The sequence below is a fragment of the Gekko japonicus genome, unplaced genomic scaffold (assembly GCF_001447785.1).
Source record: "Gekko japonicus isolate JY-2015 unplaced genomic scaffold, Gekko_japonicus_V1.1 scaffold3493, whole genome shotgun sequence".
Taxonomy (NCBI): domain Eukaryota; kingdom Metazoa; phylum Chordata; class Lepidosauria; order Squamata; family Gekkonidae; genus Gekko; species Gekko japonicus.
The window spans coordinates 16,521-40,622 of NW_015159814.1; the positions used below are offsets into that span (position 1 = coordinate 16,521).

The 24,102-nt window shown below is 40.3% G+C and overlaps 1 protein-coding gene across 1 annotated transcript in view; it reads left to right on the forward strand.

Annotated features, from left to right (window-relative positions):
* Positions 1-6,611: 6,611 nt before the first annotated feature.
* The window catches only part of LOC107107436 (protein kinase C alpha type), a gene marked incomplete at its 5' end in the record, with an annotated part of 29,275 nt that continues 11,784 nt past the window's right edge, over positions 6,612-24,102 (forward strand). Inside the window, 6 exons of the mRNA XM_015407742.1 lie at positions 6,612-6,635; positions 16,144-16,287; positions 17,877-18,050; positions 18,485-18,576; positions 21,332-21,394; positions 22,839-22,977. Of these exons, the coding sequence (XP_015263228.1) occupies positions 6,612-6,635; positions 16,144-16,287; positions 17,877-18,050; positions 18,485-18,576; positions 21,332-21,394; positions 22,839-22,977 (636 nt within the window). The remainder of the gene's footprint in view (positions 6,636-16,143; positions 16,288-17,876; positions 18,051-18,484; positions 18,577-21,331; positions 21,395-22,838; positions 22,978-24,102) is intronic.

Below are 24,102 nucleotides of genomic sequence, written 5' to 3' on the forward strand. Positions count from 1 at the left end.
AAATGATTGTAAAAAGATTTTCCACACCATAGGCATATAATAAAATGAGCTGTGCCTCACAAGCGCTTCTGCTGGAATGAATTTTGTTACTGTTTGAGGTTCCACTGGGCTTCTGTCTTATTAGCTTTAGTGGGACATGATTCAGATTATAAAAAATAGGAAAAAATGTGAGAGCTGTCATCTTGGCAATCAGATCTTTTTCTCAGATTCTGCCCAAAATCTTCCAGAGTGCTTTGTTCTTAAATTTTGTTGACTACAGGATTTTCATTCCATCAGTATGAGTCCCATATTACGCATACAATAGGGCTGATCTTGGGAGTTCCATATCCAAACCTTCCATGTGTTTTTCTTTGTAAAATAACAGACAAGGGGGGGTGTTTCCTTCACACCACTTTCCCTAAAGTAAAATCACTTTGCTGAGCTGCTGTTTGCAACATAGAAAGTGCCTTATTCTTTTTGCTGCAGTGGGGCAAATAGCAACTCCATGAGGCCATTTCAGATTCTCCCGCCATGCCTTGTTTTAAAAAGCCTTAGGAACTCTGGACATGGGATATGTAGTTTGGCCCTTAGCTAAGTCTTTACTTATTGCTGTCAATAAATTGACATTTGGAATCAACATGTCTTTTGTTCCATGATCAAACAGTGAATATGTAATCAAGTCATGTTACACTATGGGGACTGGAATAAATCATATGAAGGATGCCCTGTGTCTGATCTAGTGGCATTTGTTGTGATAAAGATTTGTTTGTGTGCATTAATATATGTAAGTTCTTAAGTAAATAGGCTTCTGTTGGATTTTCAGTCAATGTGGTGGCCTTTATGACCTCCAGTTTGTTGGAATCGCAAGACTGGCTACAGAGATGGATATTTTAAAAGCAAAATCTTGTTAACAGGATTTCAGGGAACATATCAGGCTCTTGCATGGGGGGAGGGAAACAGAAAAATTGTGTTCTGCAGGCACTCATGGAAACACTAGTGTGAATCCAAGCCTCTGTGTATATTTGTGTGTGAGAGACAAATACTAAAAAATGTTTCAAATAAAACATTGGTTGTAAAAAATGGATCATCGTGTAGTTGTAAAAACCTTTTATGTTAAGATTCTAGTCTGAATCTTAGTGAACAACTTCAAAATAATGATATTCTCTGCATTCAGAATATTAAATTGCTAATTATTTCTGTGCCTAAAGCAAATCCAAAATTGTCTTGTTACTATAAAATGAAGCTATTAATTAGGAGGGTTTTGTGTTGCCTTTAAAACTAAGGGTAGTTGATTGTAGTAGGAAGCTTATGTTCATCATTACAGAACCTTTGTTGGGCATTTATTACAAACACTGAACACTCTAAAACATTACGTAGTCAGTTAACACAAATATACACATCAGAAAGCACACTGATACATGGTCATAGTCTTAAATAAAAGAGAGATAAAATTACTCATGATCATTCACAACCAACCCACAGATCCTCATAGCAGCTAGGAAAGACACTCAGGATATGACAGCTTGGACCTTCTCTACAGACTGATTAAAAGCACTGACCCAAATGGGAACACTATAAAATAGTTGGCTCACGGATTTAGCTTTAAATATACAAACGGCTGGAGAGCATTGTTGACTATCATGAATGTAAAGGATATTGGAATAAGAAATGTCTGGTGTACAAAAAGAAGAGAAGAACCTGCAGGGAGCAGCAAGAGGAAAGGCCAGTTGAATAGGACAGTAAGGTCAGCACCTTATTTCCTGATATCATTCCTTGTCTGTCTCTAGATTGGTACTATTAGGGCAGTATCCTGCTTCTTCTTGGAAATTCTACAACTCACCTCTCTCTCTTTCTCAGCTAGTGATGCAGCTAGGAACTTATCTATATCTCTTCGCTTTACTATCAAGTACATTAATTCCTGAATAAAGCTTTATCTACACTTTGATCAGTTCGTACATTTCTGTTGTGTCTCTCATGAGAAATTACCAGAAATCTACCATAAAGGAATGTTGAAGGCAGAATGTTTTTATTTTTATTTATTTATTTAGGCATTTTTACCCCGCCCTCCCCGTGAGCGGGCTCAGGGCGGCTTACAGGGGCAAAAGCCCACACATAAAATCCAATAAAACAGTAAAATCTTAGAAATACAATAATAACAATAAGAACAGTAATAAAGTGCTTTCAGACAACAAGATGGTCATGAGTAATTATGATGGTATCTTCAAGTCAGCCCCACTGGGATACCACTGTCCAGTAGATCGTTCATGCCAGCCACACGTTGTTAATGCCACACCATATATGGCTGAGCTTCCCAGGGCGGTCCCAGATCCTGCTGGTATTGCCACCGTTGGTGGTGGTGGCAGCGAACCTGGTGAGCATAAAAGCTCTGTGGACTTTTGGAGATTTAAGATGGCATAAATGGGGAACATGAGCCCCATAACATGGCACTATACCGTTTGTAATGGAGGAACATATTCTATTTGCCAGAGGGTACAAAATTTGTCTCTCGATATTCAGCAGTCTCTGATGCAGCAGTCTGAAGGCCTGTTGTTTCTCTAACTTAAAGAGTGAGTCAAATGGAATATCAATTGAATTAATTTTCTACAGAACTGATTTTAATTGAATTAATTTTCTACAGAACCATGCCACTTAAGTAAGTTGTCACTTAAGTAGGATAGCGTGCACATAGCTAGGATGATTAGAGAAAAAATGAAGGTGTAGCTAGAACAATGTCTTTATCCAGGCTTTAGTTACCAAAAGACCCAGCTCTGTTTCCAAACACATAGCTGCATATTCAACAATGTTTGGGACACCCAGGATAGCAGAAAGATAGCTTAGACCTTCTCTACAGACTGATTAAAATGCACTGACCCAAATGGGAACACCATACAATAGCTCGGTTACAGAGTTAGTGTTAAATACACAAATGGCCACAGGGCATTGTTGACTACTGTGAATGTAAAATTTATTTATTTGTTGAACTTCTATCCCACCCTCCCAGCCAAAGCCAGCTCAGGGCAGCTTACATAAAAACAAATAATTACATTAAGACATAAGTTATGATTAAAACAATTCTAAAACCATAATAAAGTGCTAGTAGTCATTGTTGTCCACAAACGGTAGCAGCCATTATTCACAGTTCTCAGCTCGCAGTCAGCTCTCAGTGTTCATTTTGATTGTCCTTGCGGTGCTTATTGTTCTTTAGGCTGTTGGTGACAATTTCCAGAATCCAAGGCCCTCTCCCATTCAACCATCCGATGTTCTTCATTGATGGCGGTGGCTCCCAAAAGCCTGGTGGAAGAGCTCCATTTTACAGGCCCTGCGGAACTGTAGAAGGTCCTGCAGGGCCCTGATCTCCTCTGGGAGCTCATTCCACCAGGTTGGGGCTGCCACTGAGAAAGCCCTTGTCCTGGTTGTTGACAGTCTAGCCTCCTTAAGACCTGGGAGGGCCAGCCAGTTCTGAGCCCCTGACCGCAGTGCTCTCTGGGGGACATATGGGGAAAGGCGGTCCCTCAGGTATGTAGGTCCCTGACCATGTAGGGCTTTAAAGGTAAGAACCAGCACCTTGAAATGAATCCAGTATGCTATCGGCAGCCAGTGCAACGCCTTCAGCACAGGCTGTATGTGCTCCTATCTAGAGAGCCCCATCAATAGTCTGGCTGCTGCGTTTTGCACCAGCTGTAGCTTCCGGATTTGAGACAAGGGCAGCCCCATGTAGAGAGCATTACAGTAGTCTAATCTCGAGGTAACTATCGCATGGATCACTGTCACCAGGTTCTCGTGTTCGGGGAAGGGAAGCAACTGCCTGATCAGTCGAAGATGGTAAAAGGCCAGTTTGGCAGTGGCTCCTGCCTCAGCCTCTGCAGTTAAGGAGGCATTCAGGAGCGCTCCCAAACTCTTAACCTCCAGTGCTGGCACCAATGGTGCCCCATCAAAGGGAGTGGGATCCCTAACTCCAGCCTATTCCGACCCAGGCACAGGACCTCCGTCTTCATTGGATTCAGTTTCAGTTGGCTCCACCTAAGCCAACCAGCCATGGCTTGTAACACCCGGTCCAGATCTTTCTGCAACTGGCTAAGTTAAGTGCATATTTTTGTTGGGTCGACATGCTGTTATTGTATTGAAAATTTACTCACAGATATTTGAACTGCTTTACTTGTTCCATGGTGTTACCCTTGTCTCTCCAACAAAAATACTTCTAGGCCTTAGAAAAAAACATACTTTTGGATTTTTCAAAATTAATAGACAACAAATTAGCATCAGAATAGGCCACAAAACCAGACAGGGACCAAGTTTTGGAAGTGGCCACCAACCAACCTCAAAACAGGTGCCAGATTGTTCATAAATAAAATTTAAAAATAGGGAACCACACCTGTTTAACCCCTTGATTTATGGAGATCTCACTGGTTAATTCATCCTGCAAATCATAGCATACTTGACAGTTTGTGAAATAAGTATAATTTGCCAATAAGAAAAGTAATTATTACACATCCAGATCTTATGCAATTTATTCTGCAGGAGGTTCCTGTGGATAGAATCAAAAGTCCCCTTCAGGTTAAAAAAAAAAAGCGGAAAATTATTTCTTCCCACCTGAACCACTGTATTTCTCAGCCAAATGGGCAAGGATAACTCAGTGATCCAGTATAGCTCTGCCTGAGCAGAAGCCAATCTGTTCCAAGCGTAAGGGGGGGAAAAGGGCATTCATCCAAGAAGAAAGCTTATCCAGTAAATGCCTTACATAAAGCTTACCTACAATACTGGATATTGTTCATTAATCCCCCAGTATTTTAGAGTCTCCTTTTTAAAAAGTAGAAACAATTATAACCTTAGTCCTGATTTCAGCCAACCTCCCAGTTTTATCAAAAAGAGAAAAGAGAGTAGCTAGCAAAGAAGCCCACTACTCTAAATGCTTTTTAATGGTTCAGGAGGAGTCCATTAGAGCTTATAGGAAGCTGTTTTTACTCCCCTGGCAGTTCTTTTTACACAAGGATTCTCTAATGTCTTGAGCATCTCTTCATAACTTTTGGCATTAAAACAAAGCAAATTGATAAACAGTTTAATTCTTTTTATATCATACACATTCAGATACAGTTTAATTCTTTTTATATCATACACATTCACTGGAGATACAGAGGTCCTGACTCCCCTCTTGTTTGACATAGAAGTTAAAAATAAACTATTAACTCTAGGTAACCAATCAAACTAAGGAATCCACTCATCAGCCACATGTTCAATGAAAGTTTCCTCCATTTTTCAGGAAGTGCTGTGTGAGGAACAACATTGTTCACAGGTTTCCATTGCATGACAGACTCTGTTACTATATAATATGCTTTGAGGATAGAAGCCTCCCAACTTTTACACAACTGTAAGAAAGGGAATATTCATTATAAAGGGAAAACCCTCAGGATGATGAAAAATTGGATGATTCTTTGCATTGTATTCATTTGATAACGAGTTTCCTCTAAAGTTAGAAACCACAGGAGGGCAGCAGTGTATTACCATAACACAGCAAATACACAGCTTTTCCTTCCCAATATATCCTTAAGAATTAAGGCCAGCAAAATGCCAGTATATTAATATTAAAGCCAGTATATTAATATAACACAGATCTAAATACAACAAAATATTTATAAAATTGGCAGATGCACAGGGTTTTTAGAAGACGAGTTTCCTCTAAAGTTAGAAACCACAGGAGGGCAGCAGTGTATTACCATAACACAGCAAATACACAGCTTTTCCTTCCCAATATATCCTTAAGAATTAATGCCAGCAAAATGCCAGTATATTAATATTAAAGCCAGTATATTAATATAACACAGATCTAAATACAACAAAATATTTATAAAATTGGCAGATGCACAGGGTTTTTAGAAGGAGCATTTCAACAAATTCCTTGCAGGTACTCTTACCTTGACTTCTATAATTTGCCCTTCTTTTTCTGTCTTATGGAAGCAGTAGTGTTGTGGGCAGTAAAGCATTCTAAAAGATTGATTAAATCTGACTCTGAGTGATTTCTTTTATTAGGATTGTGGATACAGGATACAACCTAGAGAAAGGCTGTTAAGTTCTATTGATGTAATGGTATAGAGTTAAGGACAAACACCCCTTTCCCATTAACATCTCTGGTAGTTTAGCTGGTTCATGCCACATGTCTGAATCCCCTCTCTGGCATGGAAGCTTGCTGGGTGACTTTGGGTCAGTCACACAACAGGGTTATTGTGAAGATACAAGGGAGAGGAGAATGATGTAAGGCACTTTAGGTCCCGGGGGGGGGGGAGAATATGTATTAAGTAAATAAATACATATGGACCACAGCAAAATATGTATGAGTGGGGTGTGTGTGTGTGTGTGTGTATTTACTGCAGATGCAATTAAATCAAAAGACAATGGGAATAATTCAGTGTTTATAGAACTAAACACAGTGTTCTGCACATTGGCTTAGGAGAAAAGAACAGTTACGCAAAAAATGGGTTTGTTGCTTTTTATTTAAGATTTCTAAAGGCTACATCCCTTGAAAAGTTTTCAAAATAAATGCCTTTTCTATACAACTTCTGTTTTGGTTTTCCTAGCCATTATATTGTTTTATACCATAGAGGTTAAATGTATAAAGTATATCTTACCTGTGATTACAGGGTAAAAGAAAGGTCCAAGATAAGGTGCGTCCAAACCAAAGAAAGTAAGACTATGTGCATGTCTTGTTTTTTCCCCACCCCACTTTTGGTAGTGCAGACTAATTTTCATTAAAAATCTGCCTTTCCAGTTTACCCAGCTAGATTTCTTGTGCAAGTTTTATTTAATTTTACTAAGAGACATTAACACATTGTAAACAATGGAATTTTTAAAATGAAGCATAAACAAAGCAGCAATTCTTATAGTTGTCTTACAGGCAGCTTGATGCATGGTTAATCTACTGTCACTTGCACGAAATAATGGCTTGCAGCACTGTGTCTAAAGCAAGATCCAATGCACCATGTCTAAAGCAGGATCACCTCAAACAAAATAGCTGTCCTCCATATTTCTCACAGCCCTGAAAGGGAGTCAGAGCTTACTTTGCCCATTCTGTCATGTTTTCTAAAAAATGTGTAAACCCAGCAGAATTATACTGGGGAATGGGAAAAGCAGTCATGCTAATGGATTTGGGTGAACTGGTGATAGGGCTCTGATCTCCACAACTGTCACAGTTGTCCAACAAAGCAGTATTCTATTTTTTTTAATATATCTTAAACAGTATTCTTCCTCCCTTTTTGAATTTCTCCTTAAAATTCTTCCTCTGGCTAGGGCAGTGTAAGTTTATTGCATGATATCATGCCTGAAGAACATTCAGCATTTGTTGCTTACTGCATGGTAAAATTTGTCTTGTGATCAGTGGTAATAATGACTCCTTTGTAACCACAGTTAAGAGACATGGAGTCTGCCTCAGCACATGCACTCTTCCACCCCTTCCCTTCACTTAAGATTAATTCTCTCACACACACATTAATTAATCTTGCCTCTGCATGCAACTCAACAACATGGTAGGCTCTTGAGGTGGTAGAATGGACAATTCCACTTTGCAGTACAAGTGGGGAGTTACATTTTTTAATGTTCTTTTATTGATGGGAAGAATTGGAGGAGAGAGGAACAACTACTACTACCTCCCTGGCTGCTCGTGCAGAAGAAGAAACTGAAGAGGGGTGGTGGTAAACCAATCTCTCTGGAAGCATGCCACCAACCTACATTCAGGTCCCCAGACAAAGACCAGATAGGGAGACCCATTGCCAATGGTTTCCTCCACCTCAAAAATCCTTAGATGCCAGAGTGAGGTGAGCTAATTTATGCAAACATACCACCGGAAAACAAGACATTACAGACTCTGAGGAAATCCAAGGAAATGGAGGAGAAAGGGGGGGGTGAAAGAGGCACATATGATTGGGGGATGTAAAATGGTCAGTGAAATAAAACACTAATGAAAGCAGCTAAAACTTTTTCCTAGCATTGCACTTGCGTCAGTTCAAGGTATCAGCCCCCTCAGTAAGTCTGCACCTGTCACCCTGGTGGGCACACTCTGGCAAGCAAAGGGATATGTATGAAGGAGATTCCATTTCTGGAATTTTAAAGGGAATGAGTGTAACTCGCACCCCTCACAGCAGTTGAGGAGGACAGCTTATGTTGCCTGCAAATGGAATGCAAGCACAGCAAGAAGCAAGCTGAATTATAACCTTTCTCTCTGCTATGTTAGGTTTTTGAGTTTTTTGTATTTGTTTTACTTTATATACAGTCCTTTTCATTATGGAGCATTAAAGCCAGCTTGCCCTAGCTGCAGCCAGATATGGTACAGTCCATTCTACCACTCTAAAATTCTACGACCTCATTACTATACTAGGCCCAAGGGAAACATGAAAACATGAAAGCATCCCAGCACTGGTGATGCTAACCACAGTTCCCATATAGCCAGGTTCTAAATTGTGATTTCAGATCCTGTTTAAATGGGAACCTAGGTTACTGTTAATCACAGTTAAGGTCACCAAATTGTAACAAGTAGGAAATCTATTTAACAAGTCAAGGCATCTTGCATGTCTAGAACCAACTGCAGAAAGTGCTTTTAAGAAATGTTTTGCCATCTCGTTAGTGTTCATAAGGAGAGCCAGCATAAACTCAGACTAGGTTCGAGGAGACCCAATTTTGAATCTCTGCTATGCTATGGAAGCTTGCTGGGGGGCTTGGGTCCATTCATACTCTCAGCCTAACCTACCCCCAGAGGATTGTGAAATTAAAATGGGGAAGGGGAGAATGTTGTAAGTAAGGTCCTTTGCTTACGGTGGATTTTTTTTTTTTTTTGCATTAACTTTGGTTGTGTGGGGCTGGTAACATTGGACCATAGTTTTGCAGAAATTCTCTTGTTTGATGTTGTTTCTGTTGGGCTTGTGGGTTCTGTTTTAATTTGGAGGCTTTTGGCCAGTGGTTGCTGTTGTTTATTTGACTATTGGCTTCTTTGCCCAGAAAGAGTCCCCCATAGACCCCCAGAACTTCATATATATATAAAACAACCCACATTTGAATTCTGAAATGGTATTGGGGAGCCTAAATAATATGGAATATTGGTATGGAAAGTGTTCCCAAATTATGATTTTTTTCCAGGTGCACATTGTTAGTTTCAATAGTAAGGGGGAATTCGTGGAAATTATACCTCTTCTATTAGCAGAAAATTTAGCCTGGATCCAACCCACATGACCTTCCAGAGGCAATCAGCAGATAGATTTTGTATGCGGTCATGGACGAGGGCTGGACAAAAGATATGAAAAGGGGGGAAATCTGGCATGAAGGTTTGATTGAAAGCACCTCCAAATGATGAGCTAGGGGAAGCTAAAGAGAAGCTGTAACTGGGCCCTTTGATAGATAGCAGTTTAGAGTGAAAATGGAGCTTGCAAACAGTGTGACAGATTTCACAATTATCATTTGTAGCAGTTGCATGTGGTCTCTTTCACCTGCATGTAATCACTACATTGTGCCTATCTCATGTATATGTGGTATACATTTTTTAAAAAATAAAGTTTAATAAATTATACAATATTACAACTACGAAGAATCTAGAAATATACACTTTGTGAGTTAAAAACTAAAAAAGTCAAATTATATTAACTAAGATCAGAAGTGAACCAGTGCAAAGTAAGACCTTTGGGGTCACCAAGGTCAAGCCTAAAGCAAAAACATATACAGATCATAATAGCAACAGATTGAGGGGTTTTAAAGCCCTAGGAACAAATTCGTTCTGGGCAAGACAGTTAAAGTCTTCACATAAGGAGATGTTGTCAGAGCAACAAACCTGGGCAGTAATCTTTTCCATTATAAATTTTTCCCAGATTTTGTGGTGCCAAATTGAAAGGGTGGGACCTGAAGAAGTCTTCCAAGCATGAGCTATCACTAATTTGGCTGCAATTAGGAGAGTAGCTATGAGATCTTTCTCTAGTTTCAAAAGTGTGGTGTCTCTCCAGTAATTTAAAAATTTCTGGGGTTAGCAGGATTTTTTGACCAGTAATACAGTGGATTTGAATTTCCCGCCAAAAAGGTTGTAGCTGGGGACAAAGCAGCCAGCAATGAATATAAGAACCTATGGATCCACAATTTCTCGAACATTGAGGAGAATGAGAGGAAGCAACATAGGAAATCTGCAATGGAGTCCAATACCAGTGGGCCAGAAGTTTAAATGTTTGGTGTTTCACATTGATGACAGATGAAGTAAACATGGAAGAGCTCCAAATAGTAGACCAAGCCTCTTCTGTAAGCTGAGTAGAGCATATTTTTTGCCAATGGCCCTGGTGCAATAACGGTTTGTCATAGGTCACATTTAGCAAAGGTTTATAGAGTTGAGATGTAAGGTGTCAGTTACTCTCCTCTGAGTCATGAATTAATTCAAACTCTGTAAGGGGGCAGTAAATACTGTAGCAACCCACAATTGATCACAAAGACTAAGAAGTTGAAAATATTGAAGCCATGGAATGGGACAAAGTAAGAGTTCCTCAAGTTTGCCTTTTTTGAGGATACCCTGATGAGAAGCTATATCTTTTCACCAGGTAATGTTTTTATGATGCCAAGGTCAAAAAACGACACAATCCTGACATGGCAGGAACCATTTTCAACAGAGAAAGGAGGAGAAACGTGAAAGTGGTGGCACCAACTTCAAACAACATAAATCCCAAACTTGAAGTGTCGATTGAAGGAAAGCATTAGTGGAAATGGCAGCAGGTCTGGAGAGTGGTTTAGCGCAGATAACCTCCGGGATGGACTTAGGAAAGGTACAAACAGATTGTATTGCAAGCCAGTCCAAAACATTAGAGATTCGGAGCATCTTCACAATGTTGGAAATGTGAATAGAATCATGATAAAGACGGAGATCCAGGAAATTCATACCTCCAATGACTCATCTGCAAACACAGAGTTTGAAAGTTAATACGGGGTTTCTTGTTGGCCCATATGAATTTATTCAGAGTAGTTTGCCACAGCTGTAGCACTGGTATACATGTAGTAAAATAGATATGTATGGGAGGATTACACATGAGCTATATGCAATTTGTATACTTTTTCCTTCCAAAAATACCTTTTTGTTTAGGAAATTGTTGGAAATGAAGGAAAACCACAAACAAATGCCATGCCCAGAAGAGCAGAAATAGGGAGCAGGTAATTATAGAAGGGGTGTGTGTCCAAAGATGTTTCCTTTGTGAGAAAATGGGTATTGTGTGTAAACTGTCCTTGTTCAGATATTCTTTATTCTTCCATTTTCGTAGGAACAATTTGTAAACAATTCCTCTTTGGGAGTGGTAATAAATGGTTAAGACTGCAGTTTTATGCAACTGTGCAATTACAGAACATTCTGAATCCTTACTTAACTGGTCCATTATAAAGTGTGTCCACTCCTTCATGAATGATACAAAAATGTTCATTACATTTTCCCAGTGTTGTTGAATGTATGCATTGCTACCATCCATCCTATTTAAAGACTAAATAGAACTATAGCTCCAGGTACCTATATTTTCCAAGTCTTGATGTTTTGAATGCTGTAGAAGCCAAGTAATGAGCTGATTATGTTCATTATACCATCATCTGAGATGAATGCATTTAAAACCAACATCAGAAAAATAAACACCACAAATAATCATAATATAATTACCATAGAATCACATGGTGGTTTGTGCTAGTAATGTAAAATAATTACCAGAAATTTGCCTTCTGCTCTAAACAATAATCTAATTAAAATTATTTTAAGACTGAAAGAAAATATGCTGAAGTGTAATGATTATAGAGTACTGTATCTTAAAAATCAGTGGCCATAATTGTATTTATGTATTACTGTTCTACTTTTAACAAATTGGCTTCAATATGTCAATAATGTAGTGATGTCATAATTTTTAAAGCAATCAGTACTTTTCACAATCTGTCCAGGTTTTAAAGATTCCAGAGTATCACAAAATTACTTGAGTATGTTTCAGACAAGAAGTCACCATTGGGAGGAAGTGATTAATAAAACATCCTGGTACTTATGCTAGTCTTCTAATAATTTTATTCCACTGTTGGCCTCCAGCTGGGAAAAATGGTAGGGGAGATACCAGTACTGATGCCAATATATGGTTAATATTTCTTGAATTGTCAGTGAGAGCCCAAGCCATAGTCAAAGGCAATGTAAGTATTGCTGCACTTGGACTCTGGGCATATCTAGTAGTGAAAATACTATGGCTTCATTTCCCTTGTGTAGGCAGAGCCAGTCCTTTTTTCGATCATGCAGCAAAATGCATATTTGGATAATTTAGAATTTTGGCCTGTCAGTCACAAATTGTTTTTTAATTTGGTCATACAAATTAAATGGAATGGGGGAGGGGTCCTTAGCTTTCTACTCTAGTGTTTTGCAATATTCCTAAATACCTATTGTCTTGATGTTTCCAACACATATAACTAGTTGGGTACAATCCTCTTTCCTCTGAATTCAGTAGCAAAAGTTGTATGGAATTTAAAGGATTGCTTCATTTTTGTACCACTTTGAACTTTTTAAATTCATGTCCTGAAACAGGCTAATCTGGAGTTTTCATAGTATTTTTCTGTGTTAAGATTGTAGCTGTTGTGTTGTCTAAACAAGTTTTTGAAGGATTAGTCCTGACTTTAATCTTAGTAATCTTTTTATTTTCCCATGCTAGAGCTTTTATGGTTTATAGGACCTTTTATTTTTGGCTGTTTCTGCAAAAAGGCAGTCTACATTCATTTTGGATATAGAACCTTGAAGTCTCTGAACCACTAATGAAACGTTGTAATTCTGAATGTAGCTTCGACAAGTTTAAAGAGCTTTCTGGCCTGTCAAAACCATGTGAAGTTCCTTTGCACTCCGTGTATCTTTTTCTGTAGATGTCTTTCTCATAATGATATGTGTCATAAGACACAGGTCTTACAAGGACATATCACGTGCAACCTAATGGATCCTAGTAGTACTTCTGTTTTTTTAATAAAATGGATCTGTGAAAATAGTGTTGAAGCATTCAAAACAACACAGTATTTATGCATCTTTATAAAATAGAAATAACAAGAGACGGGACCCACAATACTCGCGGGGGGGAATATTCCCCACAGCTCCCAGCCTGCAGAACTGGCAGCAGGTGAGCCCATCCTTCTCCCTCCCCCCTCCCTCCACCCCAAGTGGCGGCGGTGAGGCCAGCCTGCCCAACCTTTCTCCTTCTCCCCTCCCTCCCCTTACTTGTCAAGAATGAGGAAACCACCGCAGGTAAGCCTTCTTCCCCGCCCCTGCTTGGCCCCAACAGCGAGGCCCGTGCAGCTCCAAGCTGCCGGGCCTGCAAAACCTCCCCCACACGGCAACGGCGGTGAGGCCTCAGCTCGGCCCGCCAAGCCTCCCCCCTCCCCCAGTGGCAGCAAGGCCTGGCCAGCCCGCCAAGCTTTCCCTCCCCATGTGGTGGTGGCGGTGGCTGAGTGGCTAACAGCCACCAACTCGCCAAGCTTTCAAAAAAAACTGTGTCCCCGGCAGCCACGAGGCCTTGCCGGCCTGCCAAACTTTCTCACTCCCCCCTGAGCAGCAGTGGCAGTGGTGGTGAGGGATGTGCGGCTTACAGCCGCCGGCTGGCCAAGCCTTCTCCCCCCCACCCCCTCCCCTTCTCTGGCAGTAGCGGCAAGGGTGTTCTAAGAGCATTCCCTGCGCATGCGCAGGGGGCGCTCTGTTACTTTTTTGGGAATTTAAATATCCCCCCTATATTTTTTTAGTTTTCAGATTTTTCTGTCCCATGTGCGCAGGAAAATCTCCCTGCCCCCCAGGTGCCCCCGATGTGCAGATTTAGATATCCGCACACAGGGGGCGCCTTTGCTATTAGATATATAGATTGGAACAGAACTGTTTGCATGTGAATACACAAGAAGGTTTGGGGAATTTCCCCATGCATATGTGTGTTGGACTTGAGCCTGACTACAAGAAGCTTTCGTTTCTTCTCAATGAGGTTCCTGTAGCAATATTTTCACATGAAGAAGATGGCATGCTGCATCATAGTATTCAAATGATGCATGTAGAAATCCCAGTAGAGTATGTTTTCAAAGGCTTTGGGTATGCAGCATGTTCCAGTATAAGCCAAAAACATGGTTTAATTTACCTACGGTTTGTGAAACCAGGACTCAGCATTCACATGATCTTTCAGTTCTAGCATGTCTTGATAAAATCTAGTTCCAGAGGTTTCTCAGACTCCTTTTAAAATGTGGTTGCTATGCCAACCTGTAACCGAAGGAAATCTTCACAATGGCCAGTATTACTCCAGAACCCCTTTCCTTTCTTCACACCACATCAGAAGGCATCCAATTAAATTGAACCATGTATACACATACAATCAACTTCCAAGAGTCCAGTAGAATACTACTACCCACCAAGTTTTATTCCACCACTGGCAACCTTCTTCTGCTTCTGTTACTAGAGCTCATGTGCACCTTTTGTAACAAACAGGTCTGGAGGTCAACACATTTCCCAGACCTTCTGGGAAGAAGCACATACCTTCCAGATGTGTGCCTGTTCCACTCCAGCTTCCTTTACAGCTTTGGTCAGCCAGCAGTAGCACAAGAAAAGGCCAGGGGCAGCTGAAGGCATTTCTTCTCATTTTAGATCAGGCAGGCTACAGATGCAGCACAGCAGCAGCATGTCTTGGAGCCCAGCTGGGCACCAGCAGTACAGGTGCAGGATTATGTGTCTAGTCTCCGAGTGTGCAAGGCAGGCTGCAGAATTAGAACCTAGCTGGGTGGCAGTGGCACAAGTCTGGGGGAGTTCCCAGTTCTTCTCTTCTGCAACATGGGAGAAACAGGTATAATGAAATAGCTGTAGAGGTGAACGATTTCCCAGACGTCCCCTGCCACGAATATGCCAGTATTCTTTTCAAAGAAGGAAGATACAAGTGTGTTTCCAAGAACTGTTTGTGAGAAGCAGTAAACACTTCTGTTCTGAGCCTCTCTTGCCAGGCATTTATGTAGCTGGACAGGCATGGAGGATCATCAGTAAACAAGCCAAGTTTAAGCCAGGATAACACAGTCACATACAATGCTAAACCATAGTTAAGAGTAACTGTGGTTATAACTATGGTTAATAAGCCAAGTTTAGTTGCAGGTTTTATGGACCCTGACCAACTGTAGTTGGGGTAGTAGCCCACTTTCAAAATATCAGTAAACTATGCTTAGTTTTGTGTTAAGCCTGAACCAGGCCAATAAGAAAATGAGGAGAAAACACAAGGGCCACACCAGTCACTAAGAGATTTAAAAAAAAAAAAATAAGGCCAAGGCCAATGGTACAAAATAATGTAAAAATATATTTGATTCGTTAAAATTTTCAAAATTCTCTGTGTTTTGCCAACAGGCTTCTTCAGGGGAATCTGTTAGTCTTGCAGTGATTCTTCAAATAGAGTATGAGATCAGTAACAAATAAGAAAATTAACCATTCTATTTTGACACCTACTGATATGGAGTATAAAATTTGTTAGAAGCTAAGCAATAGTCATATTTAAGGTCACATTTTTCTTGTGGTAAGACTTGCTATTCTTCCTGTATGAATATCCTCTGATTTCAAAACCAAATGGATTCCTCAACAAAGCATAACACTTGTAAGGAAAGGTTTGAGTGCAACAATATTTTTTGTCCATGATGAACATTTGATTTGAAAATCAAATTTGATGGTTAGAAAGTGACTGTCATGGTGTTGATTGGCATATAATGTTGTCTGTTCAGTGAAGGTTTCCTTTAAATGAAGTACATCATAAACTGTCCAAATGTTACTAGGAAGAGTGAATTTCAAATAGAACCTTAAAAATATTTCAAGCATAAAACATTATGTATCCTAACACATGGAAAGCATGAATATTAGTAAGAGCACCCTTCATGTCTGAAAACAAATTCACAAGTTAATTGATTTTGGCATGAAATAAATTGTTTGGTCTTTTTGTTGCTCTTAACCAGATAAGAGAGTCTTCTTCTATCTGGTTATACAGTTTTGGCACTTTGCATCACTTAACAATATCCATAGTATTGTTGGAATGAGTTTGTGCCTGTGGATTTTTTTCTTATCCAGTTCTTTCTCGGAGAACAAAACTTCATATCAGTCCCTCACCCTAATGTTTCATTGGCTCCAAAAACAAGCTGCAGGTCTCACAGATGTATTCTTTATTTATTTAGAAAGCCAGACTTGGACCTTCTGCTAATAAAGTAATAACTCCAATTGAAGACCGGATCTGTAATTTACCCTCCAACAATCTTGATCGGGTGAAGCTGACAGATTTCAACTTTCTCATGGTACTTGGGAAAGGGAGCTTTGGGAAGGTAGGAGACCTTGATACTATCTTCTACAAGCCTTGGTATAAGGTGGTTGAAAATGAATTATTGCTGGGAGGTAAGGCAATCCTATAAAATCATAGGTTTTACAAAGGTCACCAAATATTGCATTTACAAATGAAGAAGGTGCTTTAGCTAACAAAGGCACAGTTCATCTCAGTTCCTTATGTCCAAAGACAGTGCAATAAATGGGGTTGCTAGTCTCCAGTTGGTGGCTGGAGATCTCCTGGGATTATAACTGATCTCCAGGTGACAAAGATCAGTTCACCTAGAGAAAATGGTCACTTTGGAAGATGGATTCTAAGCCATTATACCTCACTGAAGTCCCTCCATTCCCCAAACCCCACCCTCCTCAGGCTCCATCCCCAAAATCTCCAGGTATTTCTCAACCCAGAACTGGCAACCCTACAATAAATCAAGGAATCCTGTAAGGGTTAGAGTGTTGGACTAGGATCAAGGAGACCCAGGTTCAAATCCCTGCTGTGCTGTGGAAGTTTGATGGGTGACCTTTGGCTAGTCACACACACCCTCACCTGGGAGCCAGTTTGGTGTAGTGGTTAGGAGCGGCGGACTCTAATCTGGAGAACCGGGTTTGATTCCCCACTCTTCCATATGCAGCCAGATAGGCGACCTTGAGTCAGTCACAGTTCTCTCAGAGCTGTTCTCTCAGAGCTATTCTCTCAAGAGCAGTTCTCTTAGAGCTCTCTCAGCCCCAACTACCTCACAGGGTGTCTATTGTGGGTAAAGGAAGGAATGGAGATTGTAAGCCACTCTGACACTCCAAGTGAAGGACAGGGTATCAATCCAACTCTTATTATTATTATTATTCTCAGCCTAACCTACCTCACAGGGTTGATTTGAGGATAAAATGGAGGAGAAAAGAATTATATGAGCTGTTTTAGTTCCCCACTGGGGAAATAAGTAAGTAAATAAATAAAACTTAGCTACTAAAGGTGCTGATATTGCCCTTTCAACTTAGGAGATGTCTCCAAAATAAGGTGTATCCTCCACTTGAAGAGACATTTAACACCTGCCATTAATACTTGCTGTGATAGGATATGGGAAATTTTAATAGCTGACAAAATAACTACAGAAATGGAAGACATACAGAAGTCCTCTTATACAAATAATCATATCAAAAAATGAGTTCCTTTTTTCCATGTGTTGACTCAAAATATTTAACACAGCCATGAAGACTGAGATCCATGTGTATGTGTGTTTACAAAAATGGAAAATGGTCACTAATTCTCTTTCATCAACATAGCCTGAAGATTGTTATGAAAATGTTACAATAAGTCTTTAAAAGTATGACTCCTGGAGAAGGTTCTGTGATTGGCTACTGAGAGCTAGTGCTGTTTATAAAATAATAAGAACATATTAGCTTTTATTAAACAAGCAGTGCAGTGCCTTTTAAAAAGCAACAAAGAAAAAAAGGTGTGTACCTCAAATCAGTAACTCCTTATAGACCAGGAAGTTGAGATATTACAGTCACATTATTAAAAATAATAAGAAAGCTCAAGTGTCTTTTGCCATCAAGATTTTCACTGGGTTCTTTTAATTTTTGTGTGTGCGCGCAGGTGCTGCTGGCAGAACGAAAGGATACAGATGAACTGTACGCAGTCAAAATACTGAAAAAAGATGTGGTGATTCAGGATGATGATGTAGAGTGTACTATGGTTGAAAAAAGAGTTCTAGCCTTGCTGGAGAAGCCTCCTTTCCTAACACAGCTTCATTCCCGCTTCCAGACAGTGGTATGTGTTCATGCATGATCTTCCCCCCCCTCACTCACTCTGACCCCTCCCTCTTTCAGGATTTAGTGTTTTCATCAAGTTGAGTGAGTTTTCTTTCACAATTATGTACTGTGTTCACTCAGCAGAAATTATGGGACCTTAAAAATACTAAGCAAATTTTGATATCTTTGTCTATATTTTGATTGAAAAATACAAGGTGTACAAGAAAAGAGCCAAACCCCCAGTGTATAGATAGGGTTCATATTACGAATTGCTGTGTATTTAAAGCACAACATTGCTGAATGTATTATAGCCTTGTATCATTATATGAATATTTGTATACGTTTTTTCCAAATTATATAGATGTGCTTTTAAGGTTTCATTTCAGTGTTAACAATTTCATAGCAGTAGTCTGTCCTGCCAGACATATTTATTGTTTTTTTACTGTCTGCTAGGACCGCCTGTACTTTGTCATGGAGTATGTGAATGGTGGTGACCTCATGTATCATATTCAGCAAGTAGGGAAATTCAAGGAGCCCCAAGCAGTGTGAGTATCTCTCTTTCTTAAACCAAAACTGTTGTTTAATATTTTCTTCTAGAACTGTGCTTCTCACCATTACATGATATATGTAGCTAACAGTAACTTGACAGTAACTCTGGCCTTAGAAGTTCATCAATATTGCATGTGTATACTTACAATTGCATTTTGCATGTTATTTATTGCAATAACCTACATGTGACTGTTCCATTGACTGGTTTGAAAGAAGCAGTATTTCTTGAATGTATGACTCTTGATTCAGAGAAGGTTGTAAGTATTTAGATGTAGTTCAATATTCAGACTGCTTATGTCAAAACAATTGCTCAATGATGAGTCTAATTTGTTTCTCTTAAACTGATATAAATGTTTGAGCTGACATTGGTAGGTCCTCTCCTGGAAAGAAATAGAGGCAGAACACAGTCCCTGGGAAGAATCAGCTTGTGAACTCCAAAGGTCAGGGAGGGAGGAACAAAAAGAGAAACACCCAGCTATATCTGTTGATGGATGGACGGCCAAATACCACCCTAGATATCTTAGCTGAGAGCAGGGAGGCCATGGTTGACTGGTTGAAACAGAGCTAGCTGAAATTAAATCCATCAAAGATGGAGGTCCTGTGGCTGAACTGGGGGGACCCTAGGTTGGGGTGCCAACTCCCAACTCTTGACAATGTATCATTACCAATGCCAGTTGTGAAGAGCTTAGGTGTGATTCTGGATGCCTCCCTTTCTATGGAGGCCCAGATCACAAATGTTGCCAGACTGGCACTTTTCCACCAATGCCAGGTCAGGCAATTGGTCCCCCTCCCATCTCGCCCTGATTTAGCCACAGTGATTCATGCACTGGTCACCTCCAGACTAGACCACTGTAACTCACTCTATGCAAGGCTACCCCTGAGACTGACCCAGAAGCATCAACAGGTCCAAAATGCAGCAGTGTGTCTTCTTACAGAAACATCATCTATAGCCCATATATGGCTGGTGTTCCGCCAGCTGCACTGGCTCCAAGTTGAATACCGAATCAGATTCCAGGTTTTGTTCTGACCTGGAACCAGGTCCTGACCTGACCAACCCCTACATGGTCTGGAACCAACATATCTTCAGGACCATCTCTCCTGGTATGTCTCCCAAAGACCATTGCATTCAGTGAACAATTATCTCCTGGTGGTTCCCAGCCCAAAAAGTATCCATTTGGCCTCAACTCAGAGCTTTTTCAGCTCTAGCCCCAGTCTGGTGGAATGCTTTACCAGACAAGATCTGAGCCCTGCGGGATCTAATGCAATTTCAGGGCCTGTAAGACCAAAATGTTGAGGCAACGATAGCTTCATCTGCACTGACCTGCCCTGTTCCTTCTCCGACCACCTACTCGGTCCCAGTATGAGTTGTAACATCTACTGACACACATGATACACAATTCTCCCCTAGGCAGGATGTATTATATTGTGTTTTATGTGCCATCTGACTGATTTGTTAGTTGCATTGGAAGGTGTTGGTATATAAATTGTATTGGAATGGATTTTACTAGAAAATGTATTTATTGTTTTAATCACTTATGTTACCCACCCTAAGCCCTGCTGCACAGGGGAGGGCAGGCTAGAAATTGAATAAATAAATAAATGAGTATGTAAGAGGCTTCAGCGGGAAGCACTGATTTCCTCACCCTATACTCTTCTGTTACTGGAATTCAGTCAGCAGTTTCCTAGCCCTAGAGATGTTTTGCCCCTTGTCCCAAGAGTGAGATCCTACTGCCATCTCCCTTCCACATATAATGCCTTCCACGTATAATTCCATAATCCCCTTGGGCTGTTTCCTTGGTTGTAAAGGCCTGCTCATTTGACATGCTGAAGCTTCACAGACCAGTTAGGCATTGCCTAACTGACATACACACAGGTCTTGTTTGAGCAGCATAGGGCCTAACCAAGTTGAAAACTAGAAACTGAACAAGAACTACTTTAAAGGGAATATACTTTGGGTATTGTCTAGGACAGGCAAAATTGCTCTCCATACTCCTGCATGCTCCAGTGCTATGAGGACAGTCCTACTGACTTAAGGGATGGCAAGTCTCAGACTCTTCCACACATACAATAACTGGTCCTGTTCCTCTCCTGAGGCATTAAGTCATTACGATCAGGCCATATGACATTACATTATTTTCTGTTTCACAGTTTGCAGGTGCCCTTGTGGCTTTTTTGCAAACATAATTCAGCAGAAGAAAAAGTATGCATCGGCCCCGGTCATACAGGCTGGAAAATGCGGGTGGGAAGCGTGGCTGTTTGCCCCGGGGCAAAATAATGCACGGTTGCGCGAGCAGACGTCCCGTGGCGGTCCCGTGGTTAAGAGGGAAGTGCCGATCATAGGACAATCCTGCGGCGCTGCAATGAAGCGGGGCCGCGGGGCAAACGGGGTTGTGGGGTTTTTTTAAAGTAAAGTGTACGCATGCTCCGTTGGGTGCTTGTGCGCATCCGTGGAGACGGGGGGGGGACTTTTTTGCGAGGGGACATGGGCGGGTGCCGGAACTACCACCAGAAACGCGATCAAATGCCCGCCCATGCCCCGTGGTTTCCGGAAGCTAGTACCTCGGAGGTACTAGTTTTTTACAGTGCATCTTCGGAGTGAAGCCTCGGGTGAGCCACGGGAGCTCTACGCTTCCCAGATATGGCAGTGAGATCGTGCCCGGAAAATCTGCCTATCTTCCGTCTCTCTAGCGTGCCTAATGCTCCGTGTGACCGCAGCCATCATATGGCTGATGTGGTATACTTTCCTTTCAGGTTCTATGCAGCAGAGATCTCAGTGGGACTTTTCTTTCTCCATAAAAAAGGAATCGTTTATCGGTGAGTATTAACTGATGCCCAAACTAATCCTTCTTTGTGTTGCTGTGCATGTTCTTTCATCAGTGGTGAGACATGTGAGATTGTGTGTGTGTGTCTCTGTGTGTAGGCAAGAGTGATTCTGGGCTATCCCAAGTAGAAGGAGGGGAAAGTGTATATATGCCTCCTCCATGGGATAATGACTCAACATAAAAGTCAAGTTACAATGGTTCAGTTTCGTTGTTGGACTTCTAGAATAAAGAAACTAGCACATCTGAACAATTCTCTACAGTATGGTGAGTTGAGTAGGGTATTCTGAGTTGTATTGCCTAAAGAAAGCAATTGTGGGATATCTGCTCTCTCTAAATAGCCATATACTATAGTGCCACATATTATACTATTGGACTGAAAGGATGATGACATTTCACCTGGTGAAGGAGGGGGCATCTCTGTCAGTGTTCAGAAGAAAGTTTAACATGGAATCATTTTAAAGGCTTTTGGTTGAGTTAATCTTTTTGGACAAGTTGCATGGTATAATTATCTTTTAGAATTATTGTAAAATCTATAGATAAGATGTTTTATGGATTGTTTGGCTTTATGGTTAAGTTGTGGAAACCACTTTGAACAAAATGGGAAAGTGGTATGTAAATGTTTTAAATAAATAAAATACTTTGATTCTACAATATCTATCCATTCAAATCAAGAAATATAGAAAACATAAAATCCTCATACTAGTTGAAGATTAAACATTAAAACAATCAGAAAGAGCAGTCTGACAAAAAGATGCAGTATGTTAAATTAATCCACTTTAGTAAAAGCTTTACAGGCTTCTGTAGACAAATCCATGGCCAGGCACTGATATGGTCAGTTAGGAAGCCTTCTCTATACAATTGTGGCCACAATAAAGACAATTGCCCTGACATTGTCCAGTTTTGGTTTCATTGACTGGAGAAGCCTTGAACCAGATGTTCACAGCCAATGTCAGTGGGAGAGAAGGGGCTGTACATAAATGGAGAGAAATTGTTTGAGATAAGCAGTACCTATTTTGTGTAGGGGTTTGTAGATTAAAAGCAGCACTTTGCATTGTGCCCAGAAGCTCATCTTTCACCATGTATTATCTGGAGCTTCTAAAGGTTCTTTGAGAATAGTTCCTCATAAAACCTTTTACAATAGTTACTCCTTGTGATTTCAGGAACAATGTCAAGCCTATGAGCACTCCCAAGCTATGAATCTCACAGTCACTGGAGTTACTACAATAGCAGGCAGACTCCCTGACAAGTGAATCCCCAAATCTCTCACCAGCATTGCTGCTATCTTGAATGGATTCAGTTTTAGTCTGCTTGTTTATCTTCAGCCCCTCAGCCTTACCACCCCATTCCAAGTAATCTAAAACTGCTGCATAATAAGGGACTTGAGTGTCATCACCATATCGGCAACAGTATTAAACATTTTAATTGCTTTATCGTAGGGATCTGAAATTAGATAATGTAATGTTGGATTCTGAAGGACACATAAAGATTGCAGATTTTGGGATGTGTAAGGAGCATATGAGTGATGGCGTAACAACAAGGACCTTTTGTGGGACTCCAGATTACATTGCACCTGAGGTAACTATTATTTGAGATTGCAAACATTGTACACAAATTCCCCCAAAAGAGTTGTGAAAGGCATATTTGAGGTTTTCCAGGTGCCAGGTTTCCTAGCTGACCATTCCCCCATGATGATAGAAGTGATGGCTGGTGACCAGCTGGGGGAATATATTCTTGTCTAAACTTTCTCCATTAATAAAAACCTGGATGGAAAAGGCAGTGACAAAAGAGAAACAATGAAAAAGCACTTGATTGGCCTTCCATACCTACTTTGTCTGTTTTTGTTTATCAAGAAGGAGATCATTAACAACTGTGGGCTTGGCTATATGCAACAAGACACACAGCTGAGTCTTGACTTATTGCCAGCTGGTACTGGCTTATTACATATAGGGAACTGAATCATTACCCTGATCAATAAAAGTAAATACTATTAAAATGTTTTATCCTTCATCCATGACTGTGAAGCCAATGAGCCGAAATGTCTTTTTTTCTGGTTCTCATCTTTTTGTTCTTGTCTCTTTATAACCTGAAATGAAATAATTCTACTTCCCAATTAATTATGTCTTTGAAGAACTCTCCCTTCCAATTAGTGCCTTGAATAGCACCCATTTGTTAAGTGTGAACACAGCTTCTAGTCCCAGTTTGTGTGGCATGCAAGTTAGTGAATTAGTATGGTAGGCTGCTTTTATACATTTTATTTATATCTTCACTGCAAAAACTTTATCGGAATTTAATTGATTATTCACTTCCCTAACTGTGGTGTTTGAGGTGGGGTAAAATGCCTTTTTAAAGTTCCAGAAAAAAGCAATGATTAGCTCTTTTTAATTAAAAAAATAGTATTATCATTTATTTCATTGCAGAAAACATTTAAAATGTTTCTATTTTGCTTTAGTAGTTCCAAGCTTTACAATATATCTAGTATATTTTTCTTCCCCAAACCAATAAATGATATTGAGTTGGTGTCAGTCTGGTGAAGACATGACAATACCAATTCCAATGAATGCAGGTGTGCAAGTTAACTGAAGTCTTCTTCTTAGTTACTTTCATAACAAAAGTAATAAACAGCGAAAGTTAACTAAATTCCCTTCCATTAAGCAGCATCCTAAACCAACCCTGACCTGGATAGCCCAGGTAAGCTCAGTC